The sequence below is a fragment of the Ahaetulla prasina genome, chromosome 6, assembly GCF_028640845.1.
Source record: "Ahaetulla prasina isolate Xishuangbanna chromosome 6, ASM2864084v1, whole genome shotgun sequence".
Lineage (NCBI taxonomy): Eukaryota > Metazoa > Chordata > Lepidosauria > Squamata > Colubridae > Ahaetulla > Ahaetulla prasina.
The window spans coordinates 88,331,775-88,348,344 of NC_080544.1; the positions used below are offsets into that span (position 1 = coordinate 88,331,775).

General features: G+C 39.4%; 1 protein-coding gene across 3 annotated transcripts in view; it reads right to left on the reverse strand.

Annotated features, from left to right (window-relative positions):
• PPM1L (protein phosphatase, Mg2+/Mn2+ dependent 1L) overlaps positions 1–16,095 on the reverse strand; it is a 227,584-nt gene extending 211,489 nt beyond the window's left edge. The window contains exon 1 of one of the 3 annotated variants that reach the window (XM_058189275.1): positions 15,483–16,095. In XM_058189275.1, coding sequence (XP_058045258.1) covers positions 15,483–15,881 — 399 coding nt within the window. In that variant the 5' untranslated portion in view covers positions 15,882–16,095. Of the gene's footprint in view, positions 1–15,478 lie in introns of all 3 variants that reach the window. The other 2 variants (XM_058189276.1, XM_058189277.1) reach the window with 2 other exon arrangements.
• Positions 16,096–16,570: the final 475 nt, after the last annotated feature.

Consider the following 16,570-nt stretch of genomic DNA (forward strand, 5'->3'; position numbering starts at 1 on the left):
TATCAAATTGGAACAACCATGAATAATTATGGAATGAACAAAGGAACAGATCTTTATATAAATTCCAGGAATGTTTACAAAAGGGCGACAAGATCTACCTTTCACCTCTATAAAACTAAGTAACAGAACATATACAAGCAGCTGGCAACCTGCAATTATAGGCTTACAATGTTCAAAAAGAATTCTGCCCAAAATATTCCTTGTCAGTTCAAGCTAAAACAGCGAAGTCTTCAGATTTCTGCATGGCTGTCCTTTAGCTTGGAACAAAGATAAAACCATTTATAAAACAATTTGCACAGACATGTTCATTCATGAGTGGCAGTGTGTGTGCGCGTGTGTATTTCTGCAGGTAAAAATTGCAGTGGTTGAGTCAAAGTGCCAAAAAAAAGGGGAGGGGGAAAATTTCACTTCTATCCAGGCAAAGAAAGATGACAGCAAGGGAGTGAGGCAGTCTGACCATTTCATTATCAGTTATTTGGAGGAAACTGTAATTAAATGTACTGTAGATCCTGATTTATTGCCAGCATATGTGGCTATTTCTTTTACCAGGTCAATTGGGAAATTACTATAAAATGAAATTGGTGCAGAACTTCTCTTCTATAAAATGACTAAAGTAATATAGAACTAAAGGCTGTTAGGACTTCCCAACGTGAATGTTGATGTGGGAGGGGCAAATGGCAAAACATGTGTCATGAGACAAACTCTACCTCTTATCCATCTGCATATGGCACAAATACAAAGAATGAAGTTTGCAATGTACATTTCATATTTCAGGTTTTCCACTCTGGCTACACTTGAGCAAACAATCACTTTCTTTATCTGGCACTTTTTGTGTGCTCCTAATGCAATTACAATCAGAATAGAGCTGGAAGGAACCTTGAAGGTTTTCTAGTCCAACCCCCTGCTCAAGCAGAAGACCCTATATCATTTCAGATAGGTGGCTGTCCAGTCTTTTCTTAAAAATCTCCAGTGATGAAGCACCTACAACTTCTGAAGGCAAACTGCTCCACTGGTTAACTTTCTCCTTAATTCCAAGTTGCTTCTCTCCTTGATTAGTTTCCAGCCAGTTTCCATCCATTCCATGGCTTTGACTTATAAGCTCATTTCAAGAACTGTCTAAACCAGGGGGTGTTAAACTTGATTTCATTGAGGGCTGCATCAGGGTTGTGTTTGACCTTGGGAGGCCGGGGGGTGGGGACAGCTCGATGTCACACATCGAGGCTCCGTTTTCAGCTGTGACAGCCTCTGCAGCCCTCTGTTAGCAAAAATGGAGCTCGGGGACGCTGTGCACAGCCTGCCTGGGCTCTGTTTTCCCTGGCAGAAGCACTGCGGGCTTCTTTGCTGTTTCCAGGGCGGGCCCGCGGATCAGATATAAGTGTCCCGCAGGCTGGATTTGGCCCGCAGGCCTTGAGTTTGACACTCCTGGTCTAAACCTTATCCTTGACAAAGTGCAAGTTAGAAGAAAAAATGCAGCAGTCTAGACAGATCCCAATCTGATTTCATGTAAATCATTATAACCTTCAATGATCCCAGTTTTTTTTTACAAACTTCAAAGCAACATTTCTCAACAAGCTGGCTCTGCATCATCAGCAGATGGTGAACAAAAGAATAAAGCTCAGTCCCAACTCAAATCGAACAGAGGTCCATGCCAGCAGAAGGCAGGAATAACTGTGAAAACCTTCAAATCCTCCAGCTTTAAAAAAGCTAGAAAAGGTACATCCTGGGTCCAATATGGGAAAAGCTGTGAAAAGATCCTGCCATTTAGCACAGCGTGACTGTGAATGAGGAGGCAGCCTCTTAATGCATCTGTTATGCAAATCTAATTCTCTGTACCTCCACCATAATATTATTTTGCTTTTTTTTTCAAGAAAGAATCCATGTACATTTTACAGTATGTTTTGGGAAACCAAAAAGGCAGCAAGAAACAAAACACTTATTTTTAAACATGTATTTTAAAGAAAAGACCAGAGCACAATGATATAGCATAGGGTTTGCATATCAAATGTCTGGAGTTTAATCCTCAGCCTCTCCAGCTACAATTGGAAAATGCAGGGCTAAAATTCTGAAGAACTACTTGAATATCAACAATATTAGGCTTGACAATTTCAGGTAGTGCCTGGGCTTGTACAACATATTTACCTAAGTCACTGAAAAACCTAGCAGCTAGATCATACATACTAACCTTGGTTAATTTTGTTGATGGTGCTTAAGATGTTGGGCAAACTCACTCCTTTAGCCTAATTTATAATTAAATATACTGTGAAAACCTAAAAAAAATGGGTTTAGTAATCAAATTAAGCATGTTGTCAAAATTCAGCTATTACAGTACAGCTTCCTATCTGCCTATTTTAGAATATGGGTTACAGTTGCTTACCTCTTGACTTCATACAGGTTAAGGCTACCTGAAGTTGGCCTTAATCAATTAAGGCCAACTTTCAAGACAACAGGTTCATAGACTCATTTTCCCAAACACAAGAAACTAGAAACATGAGATTAGACATCTCGTGAAGGATTGTCATGCATGATTCCTTGAATATCAGAATGGAAAAAGGCAAACAAGCTCAAGAAGAAAACAAACCAAAGCCACCTAATGACTCCTTCCTGGAGAGAGAGGAGAAAGATAACAGAAACTAGACCTTTCCTTTTAGGAGAAAAGGGAAACAATATATGGACACAAATACCAATATTAATGGTACTCAGTGTTAGTATTTATAATTAGGATGGATTAGAGTCTGTTAGTAGAAAGAAATTGGGAGATGCTGGGTACCAAGTACTATCAGATATTATATTCCAGCTGTAAAAATAATAGTATACTTTTTACTTGGTTTCTTTATCATTTTCATGTAACATTTCTAAGGGGGATATAACCTATAACCATCTTAGAGAAAAGCTTTTTTGCATTATTTTGGCCCAGAGCCCAGCCATAAGTGTACTAGTGCATGCCAATAAAATACATTACCTCCCAACATTTTGCTTCCTTATTTTAAGTAGGTATCTTTTACACAACAATCTACTGTGATAGGAATCCTAAATACAGATAATGTAAAGTGCAGGAAATCAGGAGTCCAGGCAGTTCAAATGAATATAGATTTATTGTATGCTAATACTATCTAAAAGAATCTGAACCACTAACAACCAAAGCAAATTCGTGATAGATAAAAGAATTCAAGGTGGGCTGAACTTAGATCCTTGTGGGCTTGAAGCGACTTGACACTGCTCAGCCTGGTCATTTCCTACAGATAATACAGAAATCCACTTTAAAGGTTTTGCTAAAAAAAGAAGACGACCATTTTGAATAACTTCATCTTATGTTAACTGATAATCTATAAGAAAATATCTCTGTAGGAAGCAGAAATGGGGAACATACTGGTTTTACAGACATTGTCATTCTCATAACAAGATTGAAGGACAGAAGCTTGTCGCCCATAATGCAAAGCAAGGTAAGATTTCACAACAGAGGGTTAGAAGGCAAGGATTCCAGGCCATCTGAGCAAATGCTATAAATTCTAAAAGATGCAGTCCCAACTTGTCTGGAGACCCCAATTTTAGAAGTCTACTTCTTGGAATTTAAATCTTCTGTATTAGGATTAGGTGCACCCAGCCAAATACTCGTTTAAATGCAAGGTATTTTCCACTTCCTTTAATGAGAGTGCTGCTGTAGATCAAAGAAATACATTATGGGGCATGTACCTCTCCTTATCTGAAAAAAAATTCTTAGTGCCCTCCAGCAGTTTTATAACTACTAGAAATGGAAAAGCTTTACTGGACAAAATATTATTGGTAGAAAGAATCCAGCTTTGCACAAGAGTCTCTGCTATTAAAAATGGATGCATAATATAATTAATGTTTCTTCCTAAGGCAATTACAAAAGAGAGAGAGGGAGAAGGGAGAAAGTATTTGGCCACATTATAACTACTTGGAAATGTGCAAAGCATAGCAAGAAACGTAAGACATAAATGGCCCTTGAAATTTCCCTCTATGATGAGATAGTACAATGGAGTGGTTAAAACACATCCTTGTATTGTCTCACTGAAGACAATCAGCTGTTCACCCAATTGTGAATCATACAGGTTCAGGGATGATGAGACCAGTCATGCTTCAGCACTGTAATCAATTTGTATCATCAACGGTATGATGGCTGCTCCACGCTGCCTCCTCTTTTCTACCTATTCTATTTTATTCCATTTAAAAATTATCTTGAGACTTTTCACTCCACATTAGCAGTTTTGCCCCATCTGGCTCTATTTTCTATTCTTGAAATGCTTTCTTCAAATGCCTATGAAACAATGCATTCTAAATCAGCATTTTATGGTTTACACAAAATGCCAAAACCTACAGTCCTATAACTAAATCTATCATCCAATCCCAGACATGCAAATAAAGAGATGTACCTTTATTTAAATCATGTTACCTTTAAAATAATGAAATACAGCAACAATGCTTGGCATCATCCAAGTATATGAACCTTTAATATGAGGTCTAGATTAACCCATCTAGAAACAGAAATCAGGAACCTGTGGCTTGCAGGTGCTGTTGAACTCCCAGCCTTTTCAGGAAGCAGAGCTAATGTTGAAGGGTATTGCAAGCTACTTCTCAGCAACCTCTGGAATATTTTGTGTAAGGAAATCAGTTATTTGAGAAAGCAGGCACTTCAGTTCTCTGTGGAAGTAGAATATTTCACTCTTTCAAAGTGAAGGGAGAAAAGGCAAAAGAACCACAACTTGTATTCGAGTGTTACCTTTAGAACACGGGTGTCAAACTCGCAGCATCACGTTGCTGTCACATGGTATTTTGCGTTTTTTCCCTTTGTAGAGCTGAGGTAAGCGTGGCCTGCACATGACACATCTGGCCTGGGGGCTGCCAGTTTGTACCCTAGTCTAGAAGATCCCTAGTCAATAGAGTCAAGTACCTATTAAGACTACCATTCTATTTCTGCTGTCAACAAGAATACCTATAAGCAGAGCATTATAAGAATGACTGTATTCTGTAGTTGCTGCTCAGCAATTAGACCCTCTTCCAAATCCTACTTACGAGATGACAGCAAGCAAAAACAATTCCCAATAATACAGTTTAATTTCCTTTAATTGTTTCAAGGAAATTTAAGACCTTTAGACCTTTCCTGACAGCTGTGCTGAAATGCAGCCTAACTATATTTCAGGTGGCAGAAAACTGCATTGACCTGAAATAATGAAATCTTCTATCTCCAATGCTAATCTCTATCCTACTTCTATTGCTTCTGTTTCAAGTCGCTGCAGTCACCTGATTTTCTCCCAAGAGAATATGTGACAAAACCTAACAGATTGGCTATAACTTACAGCCACTGTTGGCTGCTGCTAGAATAAGAACTTTAATACTGGAACAGCTAAAGATACTTCGAGCTGTCTCACTGGTAGAAGACAGTAGAATTGAGGTGAGATGAGGTGAGATGAAGACAACGGTATGAGGAAATGCTAACAAAAAGAGGGAATGAGGGCAACTTATGTCTTGCTGAGGCAGAAGTGAGGAAAGCACTGCATTAAAGCAAATGTGATATAAATCCCCTAATTGAACCGTACTTACAAATTGCCTTGTATAATCCTTCCTTTTACCTTTGTTGCATTTTCTGCTATTTAATTTCCAAAAAATGTAATCAATTGTTTTTTAAAAGTGCAGGCATCTGTCTTAAGTCTTAGAATAAAATGTGGCCCAGTTTGAACTACTAAAGAAAATAATTATTTTGAGCTTGGTTTATAATGCAGCATCTAATTACTTGATTTCATTGATTCATGTGATAGCTTGGTGGCCATCTGTATAACCGCCAGTGGCCGGGTTTTATATATAAGCAAGATATCACCGTTGTAAATATTTATGTTAGTGTAATGCAAACAATATTTCATGATCAACAACTAGAGAACATTTCTATAAATGGGAAAAGATTAGCACTCATGAAATCCTCTGGGTATTTGAGATTTCATGAAGGGTTTATTAGTAAATAGAGCAAAATTCAAAGCCAACGGGTCACATTTTCATATGGCCTCCAAATTGTACACTCCCTCATTAAAAAATGAGCACAATACAAAAGGAAGAAATTCAAGTGCTGCAGTCCATGCACATTAATCTACTTTAGTCTGCATCAATTTCATGACTTCAGTCAGCATTCTGTCAAATATTTTCACCATTCTGCATTTTTTTAAAAGTAAGATTTAAATTTTTCTATAGCCATGATGGCGAACCTATGGCACACGCGCCAGAAGTGGCACACAGAGCCATCTCTCTGGGCATGACAGACATCACCCATTGCTCTTCTGGGTTCTGGTGTGCACATGCACGTCAGCCAGCTGGTCTTTTTTTTTTAATTTACATTTATATCCTGCCCTTCTCCGAAGACTCAGGGCGGCTTACAGTGTGTAAGGCAATAGTCTCATTCTATTTGTATATTTACAAAGTCAACATTGCCCCCCCCAACCATCTGGGTCCTCATTTTACCTACCTTATAAAGGATGGAAGGCTGAATCAACCTTGGGCCTGGTGGGACTCGAGCCTGCAGTAATTGCAGGCTGCTGTGTTTTAATAACAGGCTATCTTACAGCCTGAGCCACCACGGCCCTTTGCGCACATGAGAGCACCGGAACCAGAAGAGCAGCTCCCTGGTGCGCATGCGTGTGCCAGGAAGCTAAGCTTTCGGTTTCTGGGGCATGCATGCATGTCGACCAACTGGTCTTTGCACACACATGCAACCAAAAAACAGAAGACCAGGTGACCGGCACACATGCACGCCAGAAACTGGAAGCTCAGCTTCCCATCGCATGCATTCACGCCGGGGAACTGCTCTTCCAGTTTCCAGTACTCCCACGCATGTGTGCGTGCTCTCTCATTTTGGCACTCAGTACCGAAAAGGTTCACCAACACCGTTTTATACTATATTGTACACATTTGTGCTTGTCTCTTTTACCCACAATAATCACTTATCTTGGAGAAATGAATTTTGCAAAAGATAATCATATCCCAAACTCGATATTATTCTGAAAAGTATGATTAATTGCTCAATATTGGTTTCAGTGCTGGATTGTGGGTACATTTGCCTACATGACTTTTACAGAGATGAAAAAAAATATCTGGACAGAAATCAAATTTTCTCTAAAGGTATGTCAGGTATCAGAATTCTTACATGTCCAAGCTAAGATTTGTTAAGTAAGAGAGCAATAGCTGTAAACCTTTCCCAACTGGGATTGTCAGAGGTGTAATCATTTTTGATCACTGGTGAGAAATTTCACTGACTTTCTCTGCTGAAAATGTTTCTATAAATTCTTGATAATGACTGGAAACAAATTGCACATTCAATTTGAGGAAAAGCTAGTAGCATCAAAACTTCATTAATGTTCTTTTAAATGATTATCCCCAGCAATTATGTAACAGAAATATGAATGTGTGTTTCCCACAGAGTTACATAGAAAATGTTCTAAATGACATGTGGAAATTTTCAAGTATAACTGAACATAATCTACTTTTAGTGTTCTGGAGGACACTTATTTTTCTATAAGTGAAAATTACAGTCAATGTAGGCCAAACATAATCTTGATAACAACTTCCGTGGAAAATAATTAGTCTTTCTGTGTTACATAACAGTTAATATAACCGCCTACTGCTACCGAATACCTCTCACCGACCTGTGCGCTCTCACAGAGAGGGACTCCTCAGGGTGCCGTCAGCTAGACAGTGTCGTCTGGCGACGCCCAGGGGAAGGGCCTTCTCTGTGGGGGCTCCCACCCTCTGGAACGAACTCCCCCCAGGACTCCGTCAACTTCCGGACCTCCGAACCTTCCGTCGCGAGCTTAAGACGCATTTATTCACCTGTGCAGGACTGGCTTAGATTTTAGATTTTAAATTTAGATTTTAAATTTATAGATTTTTAAATTTACAAGGGTTTAAATTTGGTTTTAAGATTTATATTTCTATTTTTTAATATTTGGCATTAGAATAAGTTTTTTAATAGTTATTTTAATTGTATATAAATGTTTTATGTGCCTGTGAACCGCCCTGAGTCCTTCGGGAGATAGGGCGGTATACAAATTTGAATAAATAAATAAATAAATAAATAAATAAATAAATAAATAAATAAAAGATACTGTAAGCTTTTCTCAGTTGTTTTCTACTGGCTGGTAGAGAACTAAGAGGAACATTCTCCATTCTTACATACGTCCCAAGAAGTTTGAGATTTCCATTCATGGTAGAAGGATCCAAGATGGGGAAAGCTGAGGAAACATGTTTTGGAAAATAGGAAGATTGATACAATTACAGAGCCTGCAGCTGAAATTTAGATGGGAGAACATCTAACACTTTTGATTTGCACCTATTTTTCTTCTGGTATTCCCCAATAGCTGAAGATCACAGAAGCCTTACTGGGGATAATCCCAGAAATTGGGGCTGTGATTTCAAACTCTTTTTTCATTGCTTTAGTACCTAAGTCTGATGTCAGCAACCTGTGGCTCCGGAGTCGCATGCAGCTCTTTGGGCCCTCTGCTGTGGCTCCCTGTCCGGTGATCCCACCACTGGCTGGCCCCACCCCTCCCCTCCCCTCCCAGTTACTCCGCGACGGTGGAGGATGGAGAAGCAGCCAGGCCAGAGACAGAAAGATACAGAGAGAGGGGGAGAGAGAGAGACATACAGAGGGGGGGGGAGAGAGAGGGAGAGAGAGAAAGATAGATGTCAAAAAGATTTTGTGGTTCCTGGTGTTTTTTAACAACTGGTTCTCTGCCCTAATGACCGGCTGGGTAGGTGTGGCAGGGGTGTGTGTCATGTGACTGGTGGAAGTGAATGACGTCACTTCCACCAGTCACCCAGGTTTTGTGGCTTCCGGTGTTTTCTTTTCTGTAAGAAACGGGTCCAAATGGCTCTTTGTGTTTAAGGTTGCAGACCCCTGACCTAAGTATTAAAGGTGTAATTACCAAAGGTATAATTCTATAGCTTGTATTCTCAATATGCCAAAAAAAAAAAAGAACATCTACTGTGATAACATGATAGTTTGCTGCCAAATCTATCACAGCAGCAATGGGCAAGGCACTTAGGTAGCAACTCCCAAAACATAAGGTCTGATAGGCCACATGTTCACCGTCTTATCAAAGTGGAGGAAGAAGACATCAACAGATACAACTTTGTTTTGCTACTGTGCAAGTCACTATAACCTGTATGTACATAAAAATACCTTTGCCCTGCCATTATATCTTTAGAACTCAGCATTTCCAAGTGTTCTTCATGACTTGATACTTTTTTGATCTTTGGACTTAAAACTGAATAAACAAAGCCAAACACCAAAAAAAACAAAACAAAAAAAACAACCCAGCCTAAAACGCTACCAATAATAAGGTATTTCTAGCTTAAAAATATTTCTGCCCAAAAGCAAGTTTCTCTTCCAAATAAATCTCTAGGTAAAACATAGTGTAGAATACTTATTCAATTGCTCTTTGAAGTCAATAAAAGCTATAGGGAATAACCACTTAAATAGCAAACATTCATCCAAGTCTTGCAACACATTCTTTCACCTAATACCTAGCCCTCATTTTTAAAATATTTCTTCCTGTGAAAACATTCAAAAGATATATAGAAATTCACTGAATGCTGGCCAAAATATTTTTCTTTATACAGAAGAATTTGCAGTGTTGTTTCTCTCAGGGAAAGTTGAAAAACAGAAACTAATCATATTCAAATTGAAGGGCATAAAGTAATAACCATCATACCAAATATTTTAATCTCTGATCACTTATCTATGTAAACCTGCTTTATTTTTAAGTAGGAACCTAAATCAAGAATTTACTATTTACATACCTAGTTTCCTGAAAATCAAGCAAACACTTTATACTTATAGACCAAGAAAAATCAACTGTAGCCCTTGACTTACTACAGTTAGTTTAGTGACCGTACAAAGTTAAAATGGCACTGAAAAAATGTGATTTACAACGATTGCAGAATCCCCATAGTTATGGGATCAAAATTCAGACACCTAGCAACTGACTCATATTTTTGATGGTTGCCGTATCCTTTTGATCACCTGCAATCTTCTGACAAGCAAATAGAATAGGAAAGCCATATTCACTTAACAACCTTGTTACTAACTTAACAACTGCAGTGTTTTACTTAACAACTGTGGCAAGAAAGGTCATAAAATGGGGCAAAATTCACTTAACAATAGAAATTTTGGGCTCAATAGTAGTCATAAGTTGAGGACAATATTTATTAGTCTTTTTTATTTGAAAAGTAGAAAAATCATACTCAGATTACATATAAATTTATGAAAGACCTTGACAGATTTCTTTACTGACTTACTGACCCTAAAAATAGGCCATCTATCTTCCCTGAAACAAAAGAAACTTAGAGAATCTGGATCAGAAACTAAATGCAAAATCATATGCCTACATTCTCAAGAGCATATTAGACTTCAACACCCATAATTCCTGGCAAGTAGAGGCACTGATGAAGAATTATAGGGTAATTAAATCCCAACATATTTAAGGTAAAAGTAAAGGTTTCCCTCGCATATATGTGCTAGTCGTTCCTGACTCTAGGGGGGTGGTGCTCATCTCCATTTCAAAGCCAAAGAGCCAGTGCTGTCTGAAGACATCTCCGTGTCATGTGGCCGGCATGACTAAATGCCAAAGGTGCACAGAATGCTTTTACCTTCCCACCAAATATGGTCCCTATTTTTCTACTTACATTTTTTACGTGCTTTCGAACTGCTAGGTTGGCAGAAGCTGGGCAAGTAACAAGCGCTCACCCGGTTACACGGCACTAGGGATTCAAACTGCTGACCTGCCGACCTTTGGATTGACAAGCTCAGTGTCTTAGCCACTGAACCACCATGTCCCTTCCCAACATATTTAGAGGGCACCAATTCCACAATGAAAATTTAGAAGAAGTGTCATATTTAATTTCAATTCTTAGCAACAGCAATTGGTGCTGTTTTGTTTACTGAAAAACGCCACTGATCTTACATTCCTACAACGTAAAGTACATTAATTGTAGTGACTGGTGGACTCAGACAAGGTCATGTTACATATTAAACTGAGTAAGAGTCTCGCTAGGATCAACTCCTTTTACTCTTTCCCTCCACCCCCCCCTCCAAAAGCTCTCAGATTATTCTGGCTCATTAACTTTTTTTCCACTGAATTCTGCACTGTTACAGCAGGTAAGAAGTCCAGACAACTGACTGAAAAAGCCCAACAGTCTTGAATGTTGCTGAATAAAATGAATTAAGCGCCATCACATCCCTCAAGGTGACAATTGAAGGATGTTCTTGTTCAAAGCACTCATCAACATGGAATAAATTGCATAGGTACATCAAGCATTTTTGCAAGTGCTTTTAAGTACATCACAAGACATCTAAAGCTTTTCCATGACAGGTTGGAAGTGATAACCTCCTCAGTTTAAAGAGACCACCAAAACAAAAAACGGGAAAAAATCAATTTCTTTGTAGTGATGTCTTGTAGAACAGTTACCCGTGCAAGTCAAGAAAAGAACGAGAAGAAAATCACCTTCCTGACTTATACATAAAAATAACAAGCACACAAAAATAAAATCCTTGCATAGTCAACTATGGCTATTTATAACAAACAAGAAACAGCAGCAGCAGCAATAATATATGTATACACTGCCCAACTCCCAGCAACTGTGATTGTAATTGTAAAAAATTACAATGTAAGTTTCGGCTAAAGAGAAACTTTTTCAACTCAGTGTGAAACAGATTTCTTTTCTATATGGGTAATAACCTCAGTTTGGGGGGGGGATCCCCATTTCTACAAATAACTCCCTCTCCCATTTTAGGCTAACTGTTGGGCTGAGATTTACAATTTTAAGAGGAAAGTACATGAAGAGGGTTAAATATTACACTGTTTCCCCCAAAATAAGACATCCCCTGATAATAAGCCTAATTGGGCTTTTGAGCACATGGCAATAAGGCCAAGCACTTATTTCAGAGTTCAAAAAAATACAAGACAGGGTCTTATTTTCGGGGAAACATGGTAAATATTTCCATCTCACCCTTCTTCCCAAAAAATCACCTTTGGCACAATAATTAAAACTAAATAGGACCTTTTAAAAAAAGCAGAAGTTCCAAGACCGTGGGAGAAGATTTTAGGCTAGATCCAAAAGGTCAATATGACATCAAAACCCAAGCACTTCAATGTCAATGTTTGCTTAGAATTATTTATAAATCCCTAATACAAACTAATATTGAGTAATGAAGGCACATATGAACTGCTCTCATGCACTGTTTATGAGGACAACGCAATCTTTTAATACAGAATCAGTTCATATCGTCTATTTTCTGCTTCATATTAGAATACTTTTTGGCAGAAGCAGTTACCCAAGCTGCTTGTAAAATTGATGCCAGACATCTTTCCATGTAGGAGGCATAGGTAACTTCAATAAAAGCTGATCTAGGGCCCCAAACTTTTGGGCACCAGGGAGCAGTTCAATGGAGCTTTTGTGTGTTGCTTGTATCTCACAGATGGTGCTTCACTTGTTTGTGCCGCCTGATTTCTGGCTTGCCGTGGAACGGGGGATGGGGACCCTTGATCTATGCAACTACGTTTCTATCTGCCACTACCTATTTTAATGCTATAACCTTTTCAAAATACACTTAGATTAACAAGCAAGTCAAAGTTGGATTTTAAAGAAGCAGAACAGAAAGAATACTGATGCTTATGAATTTTAGTGTTGGAGAAGACTTTTGAAATATCACGAATAGCCAAGAAAACAAGCAAGTGAATTGGACAACAAATTAATCTAGCCTTTTCACCTGAGGTACAAATGACCAGGCTCAAATTATAGTATTCTGCACACAGCATGTAACCATAATGAAAGCTCCCTTGAAAAATCCAAAATGCTAGTAAAGATGGAAGGGAAGAGAACAACCTCCTCAACCCAATAGGGATGGGTTTGATTGTCGTGGTAATGGATGCTCCATTGGGAAACCTGAAGAGAAAAGCTGGAAAATGATAATCCTGGCTAAGGTTTAATTATATGATCACTAGGAATCGACACCAACTTGATGGAATATACAGGTCATCCTTGACTTACAACAGCTCATTTAGTGACAAGTTACAATGGCATTGAAAAAGCGACTTATGACCACTTTGCAGAGATATGACCATTGCGTCCCCGTGGTCACATGATTTACATCGGGATGCTCGACAACTAGTTCACATTTATGACAATTGCAGTGTCCCAGAGTCATGTGACCCCCTCTTGCAACCTTCTGACAAGCAAAGTCATTGGGGAAGCTAGATTCGCGGAACAGCCCTGTTACTAATTTAACAACTGCAGTGATTCACTTAACAAATGTAGCAAGAAAAGTAATAAAATGGTACAAAACTCATTTGACAAACTTCTTATTTAGCAACATCAATTCTCGGCTCAATTGTGTTCGTAAATCAAGGACTACCTGTAATCTAACAAATGAATTAAACATATAAGCAACCTAGACCTTTAATCTGGATAGGAGCACAATGTGCTGGTTTAAGATTATTCAAATTAGGTAGTTAGAAGGATTTTGTTCAGTATTAATAAGTATCCGCTAAAACAAAGAAATGCATATTACACTATGCCTGCAAACATATGCTCTTTATGTATTGTGGAATCTTTCATAGATTTTTCTAAAAATAATGGCTTAGTAGCTAAAAATTTGCTTATTACCCAATGAAATTCTGCAAAGTATCATCCATGTAATGAAACAAAAGGTGCTGTTAAACATAGGCTAAAAGATAAAAGCTACATTTAAATTTTTAAGTACAATAGATATTCTATCATGTTTTAAGACACTGTTTTAGATGTGGCTAAGCTAGCGACTTGGAAGGATGGGAGGATGGCTGTAGCACATGAAGAACAACCAAACAGCTTGCCAAGTTATCAAATCTATTTTAATCATAGTTCAAACTGCTGACAGCAGACACAGAGCATCTAATATGATGAAGGAGTAGGAAGGGGACAGGGGTAAAAAGCAGAGTTTCTTTGCAGAGGACAATGCACCTGATAGGACAATGTTATTTTCAAGAATTTCTCCCAAGCAAAGGTGAAGGGGACTTACAGAGGAATGCTGCTTACACATTAATTTCAAATGACGGCACACCGTCTCTTTCATACTTTCATCAACCTCAAACCTTTATTCCCAAAGGCCAACTAACAAGAGAAAGTACATCTAATCTCAACCACAGATTGATGGCCTTACCAAAGCTTTCAACAATAACATGAATTCAGTATCGTATTAGATTCTCTCTCATATCGGTTAGCAGCATGAAAAACAAAGATTTCAAAAGATAATAAGCCAAGTACTGCTCATTTGAAAGGGGACAGAGGGAGCAACTGCTCATCCTACTCTACCCAGATTCCACCCCCAGCATTCTACACAATTCCAGTGCCCATAATTGCTCTCAGGATGCCAATTTCTCCATTTTGTGATTTTGGAGACAGCCCCACAGAATATGGAGAGTGATTTTACACTCCAATCAAACTGCTTCCCATTAAGCCCACACACAGAGAAAAAGGCCACTAACCAGCCAATCTCCTTATCTGACAAACAAAAAGAAGATTATCAAGAGCCACAACATATCCCATTATAGGAACAGCTGCTCTCCCCAGGAGGCTCAATTTCTTTCTGATCACCATCAGAGCTTTTCCAGAAAGTTTGATTTATCAGAACAGCTGTAGGAAATGCAGACTCTTGATATATATATAAAGATAAAGAAGCAAATAAAAACAAATCAGTCAATTACTTCAGCTGGCGTGAATGTTTAACTTGGGCATGAAATCACCTCCTTATCCATTCAGAACCACCCTGTGAATTCAAGTGAAACAGAATCAATCCTCTTTCGAATGTGTGGCTAATGAATAGACATGCAGTTAGTCATTATCCAAATAAACCTGGCTTCTCCCACACAATTGCAAAAAAGCTACAGCCATTCTTCTGCGCATATGCTGCAGGGAGGCACATGGCATTTATTTTCACTTCTATTCTAGGCAAGCAGCTCATCTCCGTGAGTAAAAAAAGGATACGGAAAATACCATCAATAAAGTCATAATGAAGAGATGCTGCAAGAACGGAGAGTGGTAAAGTTTGCCAGCATATCCCTCAGTCAGCACTGTGCTGATAGCTTTTACTTTAGTCGTACATTCATGCTTTATTAAAATAAAGGTAGCTTTCAACTAACTGCAGATATCATCATTGAAGGCCAGACAGTTTGATTGTAAGAGCTTATTCCAAACATACGAATGAGCACAATCACTGCTCTTAAGATTCTGAGTCTACAATTTCAATTCACTGAAGATTCAGCTGTACTCTCTTTTTCCAATGACACTCATGGAATTGATTTTGAGCAAATCAAAGAGTGTTACAACAGCACAAATCAACTTTGCAGCTAACTTACAAAGCCCCTCGTATGATCACTGCCCAAACTTCCCAAACGTCTGAACACACAATAGCAATTTCCCATCACCCAAACCAGCCTGAAACTTGCCTCTCCACCGTGTCCATCAAATATCCCAAATATGGATGGATGAGTCTTGTTCACCAGATCCGTGATCACTTCAAACCTGTCTTCCATGTGGTCTCTCCGGCCTTGGATGGAATAAACAGCCACATTGTGGTTCTTAAACTCCCAGGTCTTGGAAAACTCTGCATCCAGCACATCCAGACCCCCAAGTTGGTCATTTTGCATAATTTCTGCTACCTTGCCCTTCACCATTTTCACCGCGTCCCTGCTGGACTTGACAATGGTTTTCACTTCATCCGTATGGAAGAAGTAGCTCCATAGGGCCAGGCTGATGCATAGCAGGAACAGCGTCTCTGGTCTCAGTAAGAAGTAACGCATGATCCGACCCAGCAAAGAGAGCAAAGTCATTGTATCCTCTATCATTTATTACAGAGACAGTAGATCTCCCCCTCCCACACACACCATATACCACACACCCTGATGATTGGGATGGGTCTAAAGGCAAAGCAGCAAATCACTGCATGTTCCTGTAATGCAAACCCATGGAGGGCAGGGTTAGTGCTGCTAAAAGTGCCTCCTCTTTCTCCTCCGTTCTTCTGTGCAACTGCTTCAGGGCACGGAGTCCCAGATGGCAAAAGAGAAGCTCCGATGTCAAGTTGCAGAGATCGGCATGCACGCTTGGGGAGTCGGAAGGCACCCTTCTCCTTCTCCACTTCTCACTCCTGCTGCTGCCGAAGAGCATGCAGTAGCTCCTGGAGAAACAGCTGCGGGAGACCAACTGCAAGACAGCAAAGGATCAGTGCAGGAGCTGCTAGAGGCACCAGCAGCAGCACAAAACCTATCTGGGTCTGCCGCAAATTGTCCTGCGCTCCTTGTGCCCTTTTTCAGCCAGGAAAAGAAGGTATGGCACAAGGGGACCCCCTTCCTCCCTCCCTTAACTGTTTCCCTGGGCATTCACTCCTGCCCGCCCAAGGATAAAACTGAAGCAGTCAATCAATTCATATTGCCCAACACAATTCCTACTCCCCTACTGAGTCCAGCAATAGCCCAAGGCAGTTGCTAGCCCAAAGAAGGACAGAGGGAAGGAGGACCTTAAAGTCAAAAGCACACTA